General features: G+C 42.2%; 1 protein-coding gene and 2 pseudogenes across 1 annotated transcript; 2 read left to right on the top strand and 1 right to left on the bottom strand.

The window, feature by feature from the left end:
* The first annotated feature begins 1719 nt into the window (after nucleotides 1-1719).
* LOC112900511 lies at nucleotides 1720-4317 on the top strand (annotated as a pseudogene).
* Nucleotides 4318-7349: 3032 nt separating this feature from the next.
* LOC112900510 lies at nucleotides 7350-9169 on the bottom strand (annotated as a pseudogene).
* A 7142-nt stretch (nucleotides 9170-16311) lies between these two features.
* LOC112900509 lies at nucleotides 16312-19806 on the top strand (the record flags this gene model as incomplete). Its single annotated transcript, XM_025969369.1, has 5 exons — nucleotides 16312-16633; nucleotides 16973-17061; nucleotides 18157-18742; nucleotides 18905-19005; nucleotides 19423-19806. Coding segments are annotated over exons 1-5 (1482 nt in total), but the record flags the coding sequence as incomplete, so codon positions are not given.
* Between the last annotated feature and the right edge of the window lie 1104 nt (nucleotides 19807-20910).

The raw sequence follows: 20910 nt of genomic DNA, 5'->3' as shown, positions 1-20910 counted from the left end.
ATATATTATCTTACGCTCACATTGTTCATGGATATAATAATCTCTACTACCTACTGCCAAAGTTATTTAATTTAAATCAAGCACTTAAGTGTGTCAGATCATATATAGAAAATATTTATTTTCTCTACTTTATCACGGTAAAACCCCAGTAACTGATGTTTTAAGATAGCAAATTACCATGTCTTGAGTATTTTTACTAGTGCTGGTTTTCTTCTTCTTCTTCTTCTTCTTCTTCAACTTTCTTTCTTTCTTTTTTGTTGAGTACTAACTACTCGTGCCCTTGGTTGTTTGCTAGGGTACGTTGTTGCAGGGCACATGCTCTTCTCCCCGTATAGTTACAATAGTCACTGTTCTCAGATATCTTGGTTGTCATGTTATGGCGAGACCATCCAGCTATGTGTTCCTACCTAGATATAGAGAGGTTTATATATGTGCGATCATGCATGCATTCAATGGCATGGATGGAGGAGAGAGGGAGGTGCATGCACCATTTTGTTTAATTTGCCAATATCGATCAAGACGAATTCCTTCTGCGAATTTCTGTATAATGTCCAAGTCCCAGATGAAAAACATAATACTGCGCTCAGCTGCCGCTACATGTGCCAAAAATGTAGGGGTACCTATCTAGTGGTGGTAGAAGGTCCCTGTTAAGACTAGTATCACAGGTGCTGTGAGCCAATGAATCCGTGCTAAGAAATGTTTTTATAGCCTTGTGGCTGGGAAATAAGTAAGACACATTTGGTACTATCAGGTATGGACAATATTCTTGCACTCAATCACATGGCTATATCTTGTACCATTGCAGGGCCCAAGACAGGTACATGCATGAACAAGTGACGCGCAACTGGTAGGAGAGGAAGAGTGCGAATTGACATCCACCCTCTCATCTACGGGTCGTGCATCTTAGGGACAAAGGTTGTTACAAGTTACATATATTTCTGTCCTCAGCCATACTTCCTGTAAGTGGAATAATCTTAGGGCACCTTTGGTTAGCTACCAACGTTGTGGCAGGCCAGTAATGAAAAATATTACAACTTCTTCCTCTAAGATTTTTGTATTCCACGCTGTACAAGCTTCCTATGATCTACAATATTTTCAGCAACTACTACAAATGAAAATCTTTTTCATAATGGAAAATTAAATATGCACAACACCTTCTGTACTATTCATACAATTTCTGGAATATTAAGTACTATAGAAGCTCTCTTAATTAATTTATTTGCATGTCCTGAAGCCTTTTTCTCAGATTGTTTCATTAATCAAAAATTAAATATGCACCACACCTTCTGTAATCTATACTATAAATATCCAAAACAATTAAGAACATATTTTACCGCGGAAAATTAACTATACCCTTCACAATGACCCCACCTGGCAGGTGCAGGACCACCATGCTCGGGTGCAGACCGATGGAAATAGGCAGTTCTAAAATGGTTCCGCCAAAATCAAAAACTTGTTGACACCATGGGTGGTGGCTTACCCACCCGCTGCACCCACCCCGCCGATCACGCCCCTGCACACCCACACGAAACTTCTGATCCCGCTAATTCAGCCCGTCCCCATCACTCCTCTCTTCCCCATCCGCATTGTGACGTCCTACCATCCGCTGATCCGCATCGTGCTGCCCTTCCCATGCTCTCTCCTCCTCCACCCCGCGCCCCTGCCTCCGTAGGGCGGAGGTTCTCCTTCTCGGCTGGCGCCTTCGCGGGGGTCGACGCCATGGCGGGGAAGTCGAGCTTGGCACGTGTCGGGGGCGGGAGCACCGCGGCCGGGGATGCGCACGCCAAACTGGGCTCGAAGCGGGATTGAGATGGGAGCACGGAGATTGAGGCCTGCATTGGGCTCGGCTCGAAGCGGATTGGGGATGGGATCGCGCAGATGGACGCGCGCATCGGGGCCGCCATGTTCTTCATCGACCCCGGTGAGTTGACAAGGAACACATTTCCCCATCCATAACCTACCCTTCGGGGTCTTCCGCCGGTGATGGTCGCAAGCGCTGCCGCTCCCACGGTGGCAATCGGGGATTTGGCGCTCGACCTCGCCACTGTCACCAACGCCGGGCTCTTTGGTGGACCCGTGCTCGCCGGCTCCCCGTGCTTCCACTAGGTGCCCTCCTACACTCTCGGACCCTCGATTCGGCTGCTCCAATGGTGGATTGGGTTGATCAGCTTGGTTTAGCTCTCCAAAAGCGGGGTTGGTGGGAGTAACTAGGGATTGAGAGGATTCAGGCGATTGAGACGGTCGCGGTGACTGGCTCTGCTGGTACGTATAGTAGAAAATAATTGGCGCCCTTGATGCTTTGTGCAGGAGACGCTAAACATGTTCTTGGGGATGGGCCGGCCAGTGTGGAAGGAGGCACGCGCCACGCTCCAAAATATCCTATCCGGTTTCTTTTCTTACTCTTGCTTTTTCCGCCACAATAGGTCTGCAAATTTTTATAAAATTGACAGTTTTGTGATAATACATAGGATCCTGTCAAGATTTTTTCTAAAAAAAGTGCTTGTTTGTTCCCTGCAAAATACCAATTCAGGATGAAACTTGTTCTCACTTTTCTTCTGGTGTTGCTTTGCTGCTGCTGAACCAGTCTTGCGTAACAACAAGGCCCTTAGGAACAAGTGTCTTGTTCCATTGGTGAGCTTCATGAGCCTGCCTTGTTATCTCTTTCTGCAGCTAGCAACAGGATCATTGATCAGATCGCTAATGCTCTGTTTTGATTGTGCAGAGTGATATAGAGATGGTCCTGCCAATCACTGTTGGAGGCTACACAGACTTCTTTTGTTCCGTGCGCGATGGCAGGAATTGCGGGTTTATCTTCCGTGGGCCGCAGACTCCAGTCAATCCAAATTGGTAATGCATTTTCTTAGACAATGGGCTTCATTGAGATTTGAAAAAATTATAAATCAGATGAGCTTGGGTAGTGATTGTCGTGTATTTTTCATTTAAGTTGTATAATGGAAACAATTAACTTATCTGTAAAGTGGGAGCAAGATATCTTGCCGTGGATGTTCTCGCCAAGATCATATTAATCTGACTGATAAGATTAAATTCTGAATATCCATAGCACTGGTTGTTAGTTGTTACTATGCTCAATCTTTTGCATTCAACCCAGATGTGCATCACCAAATACTTACTGAAAGAGTTTTATCTGTTGTTTCCAGTTTCAAATCTCTATTTTGTGTGTCATCTTTTGCTCTTTTGATTGATTATTTCTCTGCTTTAAGAGGACAAGGACATCCAACAGGAAACTCCGGTCCTTATTTCGGTCCATCTTAGAAGCTTGATTTTGAACTTGAGATGGTTAGTTTCTTATAAATCTTATATTTACTTGTTATTGTGGATGTAATCAATGTACCTTCCTAAGCTGTCAAGTCACTTTCAGAGTTTCAATTATTTTTGGTATAGAATTATCAGAGAACACTGTGTGTAGATAAATTGTGCTTTAATCAGTGATAATTTTCCTTGATTAACTATATTATTCACAATACTTGTTGCTTTCAGGCTGCTATTGTTGTCCAGAGAATGAATTGGGATAATGCTAAAGACCATATTTTTGGCCTAGCTTTGATGAATGATTGGAGTGGTATTGCATTCATCTCTGCTTTCATTTGTTATAGCTAATGTTGCATTATGTGATTATACTGAACTGTATGTAATATACCAGCCAGAGATATCCAGGCTTGGGAGACTACCTCTTGGATCTTTCTTGAAAAGCTTCGGTAAGGCATCTGAAACCCTCGAAATTTAGGAATTTTTTGGGGAAAAAAATTTTAAGCCATGCCTTGCAAAAAACTGGAAGTCCTGCACATATCTTGCTTAAGATATGTGCTTCCATTTTTTGCTTTTGGATTCGGTCTGAAACTTTAATGTGATCTTACGTTTACAATTTCTCTAGGTACCACAATATCGCCATGGATTGTCACTCTGGATGCTTTAAAGCCTTTCACCTGTGAGGCTCCTAAGCAGGTGAGGAAATAGTGCATTTAAGATTAACCCTAAAAATAAGGCTAAGCTAGCACCAATCCAATCAATTATATTTCTTATCAGCATTTTGTAGTACTTCAATCCAGGAAGAACTAATTTTCTTTTGCATTTGCACGAACTTGAGTCTTTGCCTTACTTGGCAAAAAAGAATTACGTGAACTATGATATTCCTCTTGAGGTACAAGTTGCTGCATTGAAGCTTCATTTTTTTGCTATTATTAATTTTATTGAAATCAAACTAATTGTGGGGTTGTTTTTCTCTGAAAGTTTTGAATTAAGCCTAAAAATCAAAGTGATGTATCAATTATCGCAAAGACTAATTTCAAGCATTTGTAAGTACCCTAGCAGCATGGAGGGAGCCGCAAGACTCATGCTGTGTGATTCGTGCAAAAGGTGCTTTTCTGAATGGCTTTCCAATCAAAGGAATACCCAGATTTGGTGTCAATCAATCTAAGCAACATATTGACCCTTGCAGTACTTGTATACTGTTTTCCTCCAACTGACTCACCTTATTTGAATATGTTCATTCTATTCGCAGTAGCATCTCAAGATGAGTTGATGAAGGCTCTTCTGGTAATAGAGGTAGGCAACTTATACCATACAGTTTACACATTCTGGATATGTAGATATGCTTTTGTGATATGATTAGATTAACCCATCTAGATATGTAGAGACATATATGAAGACATCAATCATTCCTTATGCTAAATTTACCCATGTGGACATGTAGATATGCTTTTGTGATATGATTAGATATTTCAAATACTGGAATATTGCCACTTTTTAATTTTATATTGTGTTGTTGTTTGGTTTGGCTTTATTGCCATGCATAGTCAGAAAAAACACTGACAATCATAGTCGGACTCCACATTCTCTAACTATCAGTGAATTGCAGGTAGGAAATGGTGAACATCATAGTTCAGACAAACATACCATCTTGTTTATTTATGATGCCTTTTTGTAAGGTTCTGATGGAGGGAGGGTTAAGTAGAAAACTATCATCAGGAAGAGTTACTCGTGGTGGATAAATTTTGTGATCATAGTGTATTCACCATGTTTTGTGGCTACATGCTTTCATGTCATGTGACCAGCAACAAGATGTACATGTAGGCCGTAGCTGTCTTTTTTCCACCTGCAGGTTGATTGTGGTATGCAACTTTCTGATTTATTCTGATGATAGTGATGCTTCGATTTATACTTCCTATAGAAAAGATTATTAATGTTAAGGGCCACTTTGATTTTGTTCCCTGCTTAGATCCTCTCCATCCACCTCATGTACACATCATTTGCAAGTAGGTACCTATAACTCATTTGCAGGTATGTACCTAAAACTTATTTGATGGTAGGTACCTATAACTCGTTTGTAGACATCCATCTCATAGTCCCTTAGTGCTATGTCCTCACTCATTTGTAGTATAGTCCCTTAGTGCTATGTCCTGACTCATTTGTAGGTAGGTACTGACTCCAAAAGACAAAGAGAGGAATGATGAGAAGGAACGCGTCTCTCTCAAGCTTGCTGTTAAACCTGACACCATCATAGAGGCATATTTCTAGTCCTATGGAAAACACTAGGAGCAGTTAATGGTTATACTCGAAGATATAACTTGTAACCTGTTTGTATATTTTTTTACTATATGATTTGTACTCGTTGCCCAAATTCTCCCTTATTAGGTTGCCAGGTATAACTTACAATCTTTAATGCATATTATTTTTTAGTAGTACCCTAGATTTATTTCCATGACTCCATTTAGTTTTTTCTATGGAAACATTTATGTTTTCAATTCGTCTCATGTTTCTTTGAATCCAAGGTTATTGATTTTTGTATATTTAAGGAGTAAAAAAGGAATTGTTCCATTACATCAAAGTTTTAATTATTATCAAATCAACTTGTAGCACGCGCGTGCCGTGCAGGCATTGTTACTAGTATTCATACAGATTATAGACAAGGATCAAAGCACACAATTGCTTTTGTTACATGGGAAGTATAATTGTGTATAATTTATATTCCTCCACATGCTTAATTTGGCAATAAATATATGAACAATTTCTTTTGTAGAATACAGTAAGATTTAATATTATTTCCTTATGTGCTTCAGTTTTTACTCATTTACATTAAGTGCAAGTTGATCGTAGTATGCATTGTATCAACAATCTTAATGAAGTTTATCACTTAATTAACCACTGAGATGAAACACACACAAGAAATCCGATGCTGCAAGCACATAGAGATTTTACATGTGTCTATCTTCCATATGTCCTTTACGGATTTCCATCCAACAATAGCTGGTACGGGGCGAGGGAGCCAGTGCTTGCATCAAATTAAAAATGAAAACCACATCTAACTAGAATGACCACATGTACAACACAGATGGTGAATGTAATATTAAATCTAGTTACCCCTTCAATTGTTATAATTTTTTATAAAAAAGTTCAAACAACAATATAATGTAACAAAGATCTATTTCACACTGGTGGAGTGTGAATTTTGTTATTTGGAAGAAGCATTGTACTACTGTTACAGAAAACAATGATTTAGACATTTAGTATACATTTATGTAACAAACTAGATTGCATTTACATATGTAATGTAGGAAGCGCATCATTACAGGTGCATACTTATGCAATTTATGATAACGAATGGAGCAAAAATTGACAGCAACAAGCCAACAGAAAAGTACTCTTATTAGTCATTGTGCTTGTTTCCAGCAGATTTTCTTAAATAATGACGACCAGTAATATATATGTTCAACTGTGACAGTTTAGTGGCTTGTCATAGATATATAGTTTGTTCGTGAACTCATAAAAATAACTGTCATTTTCGCGTAATTTTAAAATAATGATTACCATGAAATAACGCATTCTGAAAATACAACAATGTGTTCCAAGAATTTTAATATAGTTTTCCTCCAACATCCTGGCAGAGAATTCTAATATATTGATGTCAGTGTCATACAAAGTTGTTGGTAGAAAAAGCATGGATGTGTGAAATTGTTCTATTATTAGATGCAAACCTATCCAGCACAAGAGGGTAGTTGTCACCCGTGTCCCAGTCGACTTCTCAATATATATAATTCTAAGATTGCATATAATCTATTCTAGTATATTTTACTTGATTTTATTTTACCTGGCCAATCACTATTTTCGGTAACTATTTTTGTAAATAATAAAGTAAGAATATTCGAACATTAAAATTAATTGAATAGGACATATGATATTGGGAAAAAAATTAAAGTAACCAAGGGATCGAAATCAAAGCATCGTCCATAGTAAAATTCAACTCGTTCATTTCACATTCATAACCCATATGTAATGCATAAACAATTGATTAAAAAGACGAAATCTATCGATCATCAAATATCTGACAACCCTGAAAGAAAACTGAAAAAGAAGCAGCTTTATTTAACAAACCATATACATTATTATTACGTTACAAATAGATCGATACAGGTACAACAATCGTTTCTGAAAGAAACACGCCCTCAATATAAGCATACCGTGGCGCGCTGTTTATATATGTAATCGGCGCCAAACAACGTAGTAGTCCATGCAAAGCAGCCACGCGAGCAGGCGCCGCCATGTCACACGTACTCTTCTACTTCCACTCTATCTCGCAATCAATCATACAATACGTCAATACCTGTGTACGTATGCTGATACAGCGGCGGGCGGCGGTGGCGACGGTCAGGCCGGCCAGCGCCGGCTAGTCCGATCGACGAGGACGAAAGCAGCGGCGTAGACGGTCAGGCTGGTGGGGCGGCGTCGCGGACCTCGAAGACGTTGCGGGTCTTGACGACGACGTCGTACATGTGGACGAGCTTGAGGCGGGCGAAGTCGCGGGGCACGGTGATGAGGTGCACGGTGGAGCGCTGGTGGAACTGGAGCAGGCAGGGGTCGTAGAGGTAGCGCTCCCACCCGAGCTCGCGGAGCCGCCGCTCCAGCACGTCGTAGGAGGTCACCACCTCGCCGCTGGGAACGTGCACCAGCACCTTGTTCGGCCGCGACCCGCCTGCGCCAGCGCCGCTGGGAGGGTCGCTGTCCGCGCGCCGAACGATCCCGTCCTCGAACACCCACACGCCCGACATGGCTTCTTTCTTGCTACAGGAGCTAGCTAGTGGTGGATCGATTATTGGGTGTGCCGGGAGCAGGAGATGGGGCTTGGCTTTTATACAGCGGATGGGGAGAGGAAGCTGACGTGAGCGGAGGAAGGCGGGCCCACTGCTTGCCCACCTGTTCCATCGGCTAAGGTGGGACCCGACGGCTCGCCATTTCCCTCCTTGGAAGGAGCTGGTGTAGGCCCGGGGAATCACGGCGCTTCCGATCGTGGAAGCTTCCGACCGAAGGCTACCTCTGCGCCATGCGATCTAGGAACAAGGGTACCGATCCAAAGATTCCTTTGCTCTGCCGATCCCGAACGCTATAAAAAAAGCATTTCTACGGGCAGCTAAAAACGTATTTTTAGAGGCGGACAGTGTACCCGCTGCTAGTTTTCGCAGCTAAAAATAACAATTTGCAGGGCTGGGTGCGTTACCCGTCCCTGCAAATCCATTTCTCAATCTAGTTCCCGCTATTTTTTGCAATTTGCGTTCTCACCAATTTTGATCTCTCAATCTAGTTCGCGATCGTGATTGTGATTTGCATTCCCGCCAAATTTGATCTCTCAATCTAGTTCGCCATCGTGACGCGGAGTATGTTCGAAAACTAAAAATATTTATGCGTACAAAATTAAATTATATGAAAATCAAACATCATTAGAGTACATACATCATTAAAGTGCACATTGGATACATGTTTTTCCTCTATTCCTCCCTAGGAACACTATTAGAGGCGGCACGGTGCCGTTGATTGTCCCACTCATGAAGTCCAATGTATTTATCTTCCATTGCCAAATCTTGTGCTTCGTGAAAAATTTGCCCCTCATGTTGAGCACTTCATCCATAATAAAACGGCACAAATCGTCGACTACATCTAGAAGTTGTTTCTCGTGGAGCCGGACACGGTTTTGCTCCGGGTGAATCTGCAATTATTGAATCCATGGTAAAATTAATTAACCAAGTGCTAGTTACATTAAAAAACTAATGTACACATATGCATCTTTCCCTAATAAAAAGTAGCGCCTTACACGTTCGGGATCAGTAATATATCTCCCTTGCACCCTTAGATGCTCGCACATGTAGTACCCACAGTACATGGAACCCGCGGGTTGCTATTCGCACGGGAACCTTGTGCGTATAGTCATTTTCTCTGGTCTGCCGGCGGGATGAATTGATCCTTTATGAATGTAAAACTGGTAAGCACTGTTTTAAAATGAAAGAGATGGAAACTTAATTTATATATGCTATAGAGAAATAATCATGATGTGCATAGGGAAGATAAGAAATTCACTCACAATTGTAGAATTTCTATGAATTCTTGGTATCTCTTGGTTGACCAATCCAAGGAATCCAATACGAGTAATCTTCCAAGCTTTGGCTGTAATTTGAAAGCAATCTAGTGATTTCTGAAAAAAATATTATGTACAATTTGTAAGCAATCCAGTGGTTATTATATCAAATGGTTGATATTAGACTTACTGGATGTGGTATGGTGCAAATATGACATCGTGTCATCATATGCGATATGTAGGCCGCAACCTCTTCATAGTCTCTCGGTGAAATTTATGTGGTTCCTTTTGTTTTTTCTTCTTTGTTGCAAATGGCTTTAGGTAGTCATCGTCGTCCTTCATCCATTTTGGCCCAGCGTGCCTAGCCTCACAAATCGCTACGAGGTCAACGTACCGTACCTTTTTCTTTAAAATAATGGCATCCATTGTTTGCATCCCGTAGAATATAATATATCATAATTAAATATTTATGCATATACAGTACTTTAGGTTATAATATAAATCAAATTAGTATCAATGAGGCACTTACATGCACCAGAGTCGAACCATTTCAATAGCAAGTTGTTGGAGGCGGAACATATGTTGCATATCTTCAAAATCGAACATGATATCAAAGATTTGTTGTCCCTTAGGTCCGAATACATCCGATGCTGCGGAGCATATATAGTTTTTAGCCCAAGTATACATGCCCTCTTGTACCAATTATGAAACCTCCGCATAAAACTAGGACAATCCCTTAGTGCCCAGTCCGGTAGCAAGTTTTTTCTATACTGAAACTTTAAAGAAGCATCATCTAAGTCTGGAAGTTCATCAACCCTAATGTCCTTTTCGTGCTCCGTGTTAGTGCGGGGCGTAGAAAAGTCCGACCGTCTGCTGGCACTACAATCTGCTGGATTATCCTTTGACTTAGCCTTCTTAGCCTTTTCATCAGACTTCTTGTTTGCGGCGTGCCATCTATTCATAATTTCTGACCCTTCCTTCTCGTTTTGGTAATATTGCAACACTCGAGGCAACAGTGATCGGGCCGGTGGCGGAGCCAGTGGTGATACCGAGGCCTGTGGGGATGGCTCTCGTGGTGGTGGTGATGTTCGAGCTGGCGGTGATTGCGAGGCTGTTGGTGATGGCTCTCGTGATACTGAAGCCGCTGGTGATGGCAGAGCCTGAGGTGATGGCTCACGTGATACTGGAGCCACTGGTGATGCATCTCGTGGTTATGGTGACGGTAGGGCCGGTAGTGAATGCTCTGGTGCTGCCCGCTGCTCTTGTTATGGTGGTGCTGGCGAGATATGGTCCGGAGCAACCAATGGTACCTGACCAACCAGTAAGATATCTCGTTTATGCTATAGAATGGAGCTGCCAACACGTTCTCCAAGGCAACTCTTTCCATCTGCAGTAGGGATGTCTATCTCATTTTCCTTAAGCTTGATTTCAAGAGTTGCTCCACTTGTACACATGCATATAGGGCCGGGATCGGTTTTCCCTCAAATAAACCCCTAGCTGGATGCACTTGGGGCTTGGCAACTTCCTTTGTCACTACTAGAATTTCCCCCTAATACAACACAGGAAATGCGTTGCAATATGCCCTTTTTGGGTGCAATACCCACAATTGCACCCAAACAATTTTGTAAAAAAGTGCTGCAAAAGGTCCCGTGGTATTAGCCTTCAACCTCGATTACAACACAATTAGGCATTGCAACTAGCATCTAAGGGCGCGCTCGTGTTGGTTGTAAATTATCCTATTGCGACGCATCTGTTGTTGCCAGAGGTTCAATCGCATCGTGCCCAACACATTGCAATGTGTAAAATCTTGCGTTGCAAAGCATTGTATTGCTACACTCTAGTTGTGGTTGCTACAGGGCAAGCACCTCTATTGCCACTAAAGTGTTTTGGGTGCTATATGTGGTTCCCTCTATTGCCACCAGGTTCGTTTGGTTGCTAGAGGTGGACAACTCTATTGCCACGCATTAGGGATGGTTGTTATAGGTGGGACATTCTATTACCACCGAAATTGTTTGGAGGATATAGGTGGAGCACTCTATTGCCACCAAACTTGATTGGTTGTTAGATGTGATCTCCTCTATTGCTTCGTAAACATTTTGGTAGGCAAAAGTTCATGCCTCTATTACCACCATAATAGTGGGTTGCTACATGTGGAACTTTGTATTGGCACGACCCTTTGTGACACTAAAAAAGTCGGGTTGCGATAGGATGAATTCTCATTTGCCACGAATGGTGTTGCCTCTATACTTTTGTAGCTATTGCCACATGTCTATTATGCCACGCTCAATTATTTGTATCACCAATAATTTAAAACAATATAATACAAGATCAAAAAATAATTAAGCATTTATCATTCATGAATCAAGATTCAACCATTCACTGTAAAATTCCATGACACACGTAGTACTGAAATAGTAATAAGTTTGCAACATCAGATTGTTTCAACACACATAGTAGGCTAATTTGATAAGAAATGAAGAACTTGATCAGCAATGGGTGACTTCAAGATGATCCCATCACTTGATCAGCAAAGGGTGACTTCAAAATGGTCCCATCACTTGTTTGCTCCATTCGAACTGCCTTAGTTTGCTGAAAAGAAAGAATAGTATTTTTAGCATGAAGTAAACTGAAATTATGAAAAGGAGGCAACAACGGCAGGCAGGTAAACCAAAGTTTCATTGCGCATCATAAAATTAATAGAATGACAGCAAATAATTAAGACAATGGTAAGAAATCCCAGGATCTAGAAATTCATTTAGTACAATTGAACCTTTTCAAACTGTTTCTTTTTGAGAACCAAAAAAACTTGTGCCAAAATAACAGATGCGAAGAAGAACAAAAGGCCTTGGACGCGCAATGGATCCTGAAGCACTATTTCTGCATCCCCCTGACCAAACCCTCCGACATTAGGATTGCTTGTTAATGGTTGATCCAGCTTGATCGATTCCCCCTCTGAAACTAAAAGTTCTGGCCCGGGAGGTATAATATCAATCACTTGGCGTAAATACTTTGACAGTCGAAACAGAAACATTTACAACAGGTAGTGGAGAAACAAAAATTTCACCTCCTGTCTTTTTGGCAGCTTGTCGTCTTTTAGCAGCTTTATCCTTTAGCTGTTTTGTAGTAATGAATGCCAGGGCCCGTGCTGTATTTGCTTCATTATTGCTTGCAGATGTACTACTTCTTGTAGTGCGAATGCCGGTTGCCCTTGGTATATCAGTGACTTGAGATTGCTCTGGGTTGCGTTGAGGCTTTTCCTGGGAATAAAAAAGTTGGAAGGAAATAATTAGGCGCCATTTTGTTAAGTATCTAATGATAGCACTAAAAAGTTGTCAATTCACAAACAACCTGATGTGAAGGGACCACATGCTGTGGGGTTGGTTCAACTTCTTCAGTACTCATGTTTGTTGCAGCCGCCGCCACCTTTGCAAATGCAGTCACATTGTTGTTTGCCTGGATAGATGTTGTTGGTTGGACAATCTATAAAATGGTATAGACAATTAGATATAGAACCTAAGGAAAGAAAGTCATTCAATAACTAGCTTGACTAGTACCTGCTGAAACGTTGTATGTCCATGTGCTGCTTGCATCATCGATAGGAGCTCTTGCCTAAGCGCTTGTAAATCAGCCTCCCTTGCCTTTTTCATTTCATCGATCTGTCGTGCATGTTCTATCCTTTCGGCTTTCTTGTTAGCTTCCCATGTTGCCATTTGTTCTTGTAGCTGCCCAAATGATCCCATGAGCTCGAGGTGCTCCTGATGCAGTTGCTCCTCCATACGAATTTGTTCCTGGCAATCCGCATTCAGCAGCTGCCTTCTAGTTGGGTTTTTTGCCAGGTACCCATTACCATGCAACCTGGTTGATTTGCACGCTGTGACTGCCTTGTATGCCTTCTGGAAAATTTCGTTCTTTTTCTTTTGGGTAATGAAGTTTCCCTCTACATTTGATTCCACCTTAGAGATAAGGCTGCTTGCTTTCTCCTAACATTTACAAGGCACAGATGGAGGAGTTAGTTGAAGAAGAAATTGCATGCATTCTCTATTTGGATGGACTACAGTAAGTTATGTACAAATTCATTTAGAACTCACATAGACATCCCTAGATTCTTGGTCTTTCCATTGCCCATCCTTACTGTGAGTTATAAACCAAAGTTCCATATCATGGGGCTCCTCACCAGTTTTTGGGTCTCTCTGATATGCCAAGAACATAACAAATTAGTAATTCATCCAGAAAAAAGCCTGTAGATGTGCACTTCTAGTTATTACCTTCTCATAGCTGCACTGAGCATAAGGCTTGGAGCCTGACAAATGTGTGGTCTTTTTTTGGCATCGAATCCTAAAATTCTGTATGCTCCTTGCCTACAGAATGCATAGATTTGAACAATAATCTTAATGATTCAGACATAGCCATTTGTACGAAATTAGTATTGTCAATAATAGTAACAATGTGGAACAAACCTGGAATTTTGCAGTCCTAAAATACTTCAACAGATAGTGCCATTCAACAAATCTAATTCTGCAGGCTTATGTAACATTCTCTCGTGGTAGCTGTTGTATGCCTTGGCCGTAGCACTGAAAGTTGAACGCCATCCTTTGTAACGCTCCTTAGCAATGTCCCATATAATTGTCCTTGAATTATCATTATCCTCAATGTCCCACCTAGCCTGTTATATAGTTATAAGAACATGCAAATACTAGGTCAGTTGTTACGTTAGTTTATAATTAAAATGTATACACAAGCAAATATTATTATTGATGAGGACATCACTCCTATAGATATACAAGAGGTTTCTTCGCTGGACATTCAAACCATTCAAGCTCCACTCACAAGAGCTCGCGCGCGACAGTTAAATTTAGAGGTGAGCTCGCTCCTAAGCGTTTCTGTTAATAATTGTGAGAATGGTTTGCTACCTAATTTTTACAATATGATTAGGAACCAAGGAGAGGTCCAGGGAGCACATGGAGAGGAGCATGGAGGTGTGGAGGAACAGCAAGGACCACCAAGCCACATGGAGACCCAATCCAATTTAACTTCGAGTCCACCTCGGAGTCCAGGAGCAGCCTGATGTAAATTGGACGCCCAGGCCACATCCGAAGTCCGAATTCGACGATCCACATATGGACGGAAAGATAATTTCATGGAGCTTCTATTGGCGTTGGTTTCAGGTCCAATATCCTTCTGAGACGTCGGAAATTGTCCGAGGAAGGTGGCGTCCAGATTCTGTCCCGGTGCTGCGACATCGTATTTTGGCCTTTGGGCCGTGTATCTTCGTTGAGCCCATTAGGGGCGCATCCAGGGGGAAGCCACGCCCTATTCTCTATATCTCAGTAGCCGCCACCCTCATTAGGGTTTGGGTTTTGCTTTAGATCAATCTGTCTTTAAACAGTCGCCGTCCTTCGGTTTGTAGAACCCCAACTTTCGAGCTTAATCAATCATCTGCAGTTGTCACTTCAATTTGAGTGCTGCGTTTCTTTCGAGTTCTTGCTTGTGTTCTTCGTTTCGCAGGCAGGGATTAGCCTTCTCGGCGAGGTCAACCAGATTGTGACAACGGTTGATAATCAGAGGAGTTGTGGTGCTAAGATTGCGGGGTTCGAGTTGCTGACTTGAAGCCGGATCGGTGTGTCGCATTCCGACCAAAACGAGTTTTCCATCACCTGACAGAAGATCGGGCACCCCCGTTCATATCAAGTGGTAATCAGAGACTCAGGTATTACCGTCAGGCTTAACCTAGCTTAGTTTGTTCCATCATCCTATAACTCCAGAAAATTGCCATACAAAAAAATATTCCGCTATCCTAGAACCCTTGTTAGCCTTTGCAATTTCGTTTTCAGACTCGCTTTGTTCAGTTTGTGTCCGTTGTCGAGTCGTGTTGCTGGTTTAGGGTTTGTCTTCGTCGTGGTTCAACCACACCGTTGCTGTGTTTTTGTTTCCGCCGCTATCCCATCCACCATTACCCAGATCCCAAGTCGATCCATCCCATTACTCGACTTGCCCTCGCTAGCCGCCTTGTGTGAACTCTCGCCGCGCCAGCCCTAGATAGGTTGCGAGCCGCCTTGTGCCTTCCGCCTTGCTCCGCAGCCCCCCTTGGATTCATCTGGCGATTACCCATTGCGCATACCAGGGAGAATTTGTGCCCTAGCCGCTGCTGATCTATCTGTCGGGTTGTGTCTTCGAACAAAAACTTAACTTGAGATACCTTCCATAAAACAGGCATAACTTTTTGCTCGGTTCTCCGTTTTGGCTGAAATTTTTACAGGAGCTTGGCAACAAAAAGTTGCACCTATGATTTTGCGGTTCTCCGGTCAGGACGATCTCAAAAAATTCAAAAAAAATCAGGAAGATAATTAAAAAATTCAGTTTCTGTCCAGCACGCTTTTCGGCATACCTATTTGATTTTCTGTAGACCACATCTGCTCTCTGTTTCGGGTGCAACTTGGTGTGGTTCCTATTCTGGTGTTGCTTGTGCTGCGAAAAATATCAAAAAAATCATTGAAAAAAGAAAAACGAAATCAACTAGGCTTTGCACTAGTGCCTTTTTGGCATTGCTAGTACAATATTTACGGTACTGCCATTCTGATTGTTCTGTGAGTTTCTTCCATTGTTCTTTGTTCCAACTTGTTGTGCTACACCTAGGACACGTCTTAGCCAGCAACTGTGACTTGTACTTTGGATATTTATTGAACTTTGCTCATCTGCACTCGATTTTGTTCCACATACACATACATATTGTGCTTGTCCTTCAGCTCCATATACATACACTTCATCTCAGTGCAGCGAAGGACCCTTGCAATCTTGGTACCTCTTCTCACAGGGTTTTCACCATCCACCGGTTGTACCATCCCACTGCTTGTGTTGGTAAGAACTTGGTAAGAACTTGGTAAGACGCGTGTGAGGGTGTGATTCCACCAACAAACCCACCTCTTTCATAGGGTCCTTTTGTTTCACTAACCATGCCGGACGACAGGCCTGTTTTGTCTAGTGAATTGCAGGCCATGAAGGACGAACTCAAGGAGTTTTTTGCTAAGGAGATAAATAAGGTGGCGCAAGACGTCCAAGGGGCCAGCCATACGATTGAGGGTGTCAACAAACGCCTCTCTACACTGACTGACAGGGTTCAACGTCTTGAAGTCAACCCTTCCAAGAGCAAAGACGACGATGATGACTGGCTAGAGGATGATGATGACATCATTTTTTGGTCTGATGGCGAGCCTGATATGGCTAAGACTCGTGCGGAGAAGGTCCATCGTCAACGTCTTCGCAAGAATAAAACAGGTATGGGAGGACCCAAACATCGGCGCACTACAGGTAATGATGATCCTTATGTCAAAGTCAAATTTACCATACCTTCTTTCCATGGTCGTTATGATGCAGAGGAATACTTAGATTGGGAGATGACTGTTGAACAAAATTTTGCTTCCCATCTTGTTCCTGACCAACATAGGGTTAGACAAGCCACTAGTGAATTTAAAGATTTTGCTATAATCTGGTGGCAAGAATGTGCTCAATTAAATATCCAACCTGATTCATGGGACGCGCTTAAGATAGCAACGCGTGATCGCTTTGTTCCTGCATCTTATAAATGTGATATGCGTAAGAAATTACAACGTTTAGATCAGGGTGATATGTCTGTTCAAGAGTATTACGCAGAGCTTCAAAAGGGCATGGTTCGGTGTGGTGTAGTTGAGGATGCTGAGGATAAAGTGTGTCATTTTTATGGTGGTTTGAAACGTGAAATTCAGGACATTGTTGACTATAAATCTTTTACTACCACCAACTAGTTGTTCCAGCTTGCTATGCTTGCAGAAAAAGAATTGCAGGGATGACACCAACAACAGCAACCACTTCAGAGCAGGAGCACCTCCAACAGATCCTACATGCCTAAGTCTTTTACTCCCAAAGGTGCTTCCACGGTGGCGTCACCAGCTCCAGCAACCACGCCCGCCGATGGTAAGTCTCGTGTGCAGGAACCGACCAAGAGTGCCTCACCAGCAGTGCGCTCTTCCTCTGGCATTCAGTGCCATCGTTGTCAGGGCTTTGGCCATGTGATTCGAGAATGCCCAAGCAAGCGGACATACATTGCCACTGCTGATGGTGGCTACGTTAGTACTTCGGATGCTGAGGACGACACTGAGGATGACCCACCTTCTAATGAGGGTCTCTCATTGCGTGCCGGTGATGCGGGCTCTCAGCGGATTTGTATTGTCCACCGTGTCCTCAGTACACAATTGGGACAAGTAGACAAGATGCAACGTCATAATTTGTTCCAGATTTTATTTGTGATCCACGATCGGCGTGCACGTGTAATCATTGATGGAGGCAGCTGCAACAACCTGGTTAGTGCTGATTTGGTCCAGAAGTTGGGTTTAGCCACACGTCCTCATAAACATCCTTACCATGTTCAGTGGCTAAACGACTCGGGTAAGGTTAAGGTAAATCAAACTGCACGGGTGCATTTTTCTCTTGGTCCATATTCTGATTATGCAGATTGTGATGTGGTACCCATGGACGCATGTTCGCTTTTGTTGGGTCGTCCATGGGAATTTGATAATGATGCTGTCCACCATGGTAGAAGTAACACATACAAACTTATGTATAAGGGCCAGAAAATCACTTTGCACCCAATGACCCCTGCTGAAATTGTACAAGCTGATAAAGATCGACTTGCTTCACCTGATGTTGCTGCCCCACTTGCAACCTAGGCCGCTATTAAATTGAAAAATCATAATATACTTGTCACCAAATCTGATTTATATGATATGGATGTTTCTACTGTGTGCTATGCTTTGATATGTAAGGATGCTTTATGTCCTATTCGTGATATAGCTAGCACCTTGCCTCCTGCGGTCGCTGACATTTTGCAGGCATATGAGGATGTGTTTCCAAATGAGCTCCCACCGGGGTTGCCACCTTTGCGAGGTATTGAGCACCAAATTGATTTGATTCTGGGAGCGTCTTTGCCCAACCGAGCAGCATACAGGACCAATCCCGAGGAGACTAAAGAGATTCAGCGACAAGTCCAAGAGCTTTTGGACCGCGGGTACGTGCGTGAGAGCCTTAGTCCTTGTTCTATACCTGTGCTTTTGGTTCCTAAGAAAGATGGTACATGGCGCATGTGTGTAGATTGTAGAGCCATTAACAACATAACTATTCGATACCGTCATCCTATACCTCGGTTAGATGATATGCTTGATGAGTTAAGTGGCGCTATAATTTTTACAAAGATTGATTTGCGTAGTGGATACCACCAGATTCGCATGAAGTTGGGTGATGAATGGAAAACTGCTTTTAAGACAAAATTTGGTTTATATGAGTGGTTAGTGATGCCTTTTGGTTTAACTAATGCACCTAGCACTTTCATGCGTTTGATGAATGAGGTTTTATGTGCTTTCATTGGTAAATTTGTGGTGGTTTATTTTGATGATATCTTGATATATAGCAAGTCACTTGCGGAACATTTGGATCATCTACGTGCTGTTTTTGACGCCTTGAGAGCGGCAAGCTTGTATGCTAACCTTGAGAAGTGTATTTTTTGCACCGTTCGAGTTGCTTTTCTTGGCTATGTTGTGACTCCTCAGGGCATTGAAGTGGATGGTGCAAAGATTGATGCCATTAGGAGCTGGCCTACTCCTCAGACTATTACACAGGTGCGAAGTTTTCTTGGTCTTGCAGGGTTCTATCGGTGTTTTGTGAGAGATTTCAGCACCATTGCCGCCCCACTACATGAGTTGACGAAGAAAGGTGTTTCTTTCCATTGGGGCCCAGCACAAGATCAAGCTTTTGATACTTTGCAAGCGCGGCTTACTTTGGCACCCTTGCTGCAACTTCCTGACTTTGGTAAGACTTTTGAGCTTGAATGTGATGCCAGTGGCGTTGGCATTGGTGGCTTGTTGATGCAAGGAGGTAAACCTGTTGCTTATTTTAGTGAGAAATTGAATGGGCCTACTCTGAATTATTCCACGTATGATAAAGAATTTTATGCTCTTGTTCGTTCTTTAGAGACATGGCAACATTATTTATGGCCTAAGGAATTCATTATTCATTCTGATCATGAATCACTTAAGTACCTTCGCATGCAAAATAAACTGAACCGTAGACATGCCAAGTGGGTTGAATTTATTGAATCTTTTCCATACATCATTAAACACAAGAAAGGAAAAGATAATGTTATTGCTGATGCCTTGTCTCGTCGTTACACCATGTTGTCTCAACTTGATTGTCGCATTTTTGGCCTTGAGTCGATTAAGGGGCAGTATGAACTTGATGCTGCTTTTAAAGATGTGATCTTGAATTGTAAAGAGGGTCGTGCTTGGAATAAATATGTGCTGAATGATGGGTATTTGTTTAGAGCTAACCGCCTATGCATTCCAGTTGGATCCGTTCATCTTCTCTTGTTGCAGGAAGCACATGGTGGAGGTTTGATGGGCCACTTTGGGGCCACAAAGACGTTGGATGTGTTGGCCAACCATTTCTTTTGGCCACAGATGAGGCGAGATGTTCAGAGGTTCGTGAGTCACTGCACTACATGTCAAAAGGCTAAATCACACTTGAATCCACATGGTTTGTATATGCCTCTTCCTGTTCCTTCTATTCCTTGGGCGGATATTTCTATGGATTTTGTGTTAGGATTGCCTAGGACTAAGAGGGGGAGAGATAGCGTTTTTGTTGTCGTGGATCGGTTTTCTAAAATGGCACATTTTATACCATGTCATAAAAGTGATGATGCTGTTCATATTGCTGACCTCTTTTTCCAAGAGATTGTACGCTTGCATGGTATGCCTTCTACTATTGTTTCAGATCATGATGCGAAGTTTTTGAGTCACTTTTGGCGTACTTTGTGGAACAAGTTGGGTACAAAATTGTTATTTTCTACCACTTGTCATCCGCAAACTGATGAACAAACGGAGGTGGTGAATCATACCTTGGGGACCATGTTGAGGGCTGTTTTAAAGAAGAATTTGAAGATGTGGGAGGAATGTTTGCCTCATGTGGAGTTTGCATACAATCGAGCAACACATTCTACCACCAAGGTAAGTCCTTTTCTGGTAGTGTATGGTTTTAACCCCCGTGCTCCTATTGATATTTTACCTTTGCCTACTAGTGAGCGAATTCATACTGAGGCTAAAGAATGTGCTGAATTTATATTGAAAATACATGAAACAACTAAGCAAAATATTGAAAAGATGACTGAAACAACTAAGCAAAGGTAAGAAAGAATTAAAGCTCGAACCGGGTGATCTTGTGTGGTTGCACTTGAGAAAAGAACATTTTCTAGATTTGCGGAAGTCTAAGTTAATGCCAAGAGCTGATGGTCCATTCAAAATACTTGAGAAAATTAATGATAATGCATACAAACTTGAGTTGCCTCCCGAGTTCGGGGTTAGTTCCACCTTTAACATTTCAGATTTGAAACCTTACTTGGGAGAAGAGGATGTGCTTGAGTCGAGGACGACTCCGATTCAAGAGGGGGAGGATGATGAGGACATCACTCCTATAGATATACAAGAGGTTTCTTCGCTGGACATTCAAACCATTCAAGCTCCACTCACAAG

Source organism: Panicum hallii, chromosome 7, assembly GCF_002211085.1.
Source record: "Panicum hallii strain FIL2 chromosome 7, PHallii_v3.1, whole genome shotgun sequence".
NCBI classification, from domain to species: domain Eukaryota; kingdom Viridiplantae; phylum Streptophyta; class Magnoliopsida; order Poales; family Poaceae; genus Panicum; species Panicum hallii.
Note: the sequence above shows the minus strand (reverse complement) of the source record. Positions and strands in the feature narration are given on the sequence as shown.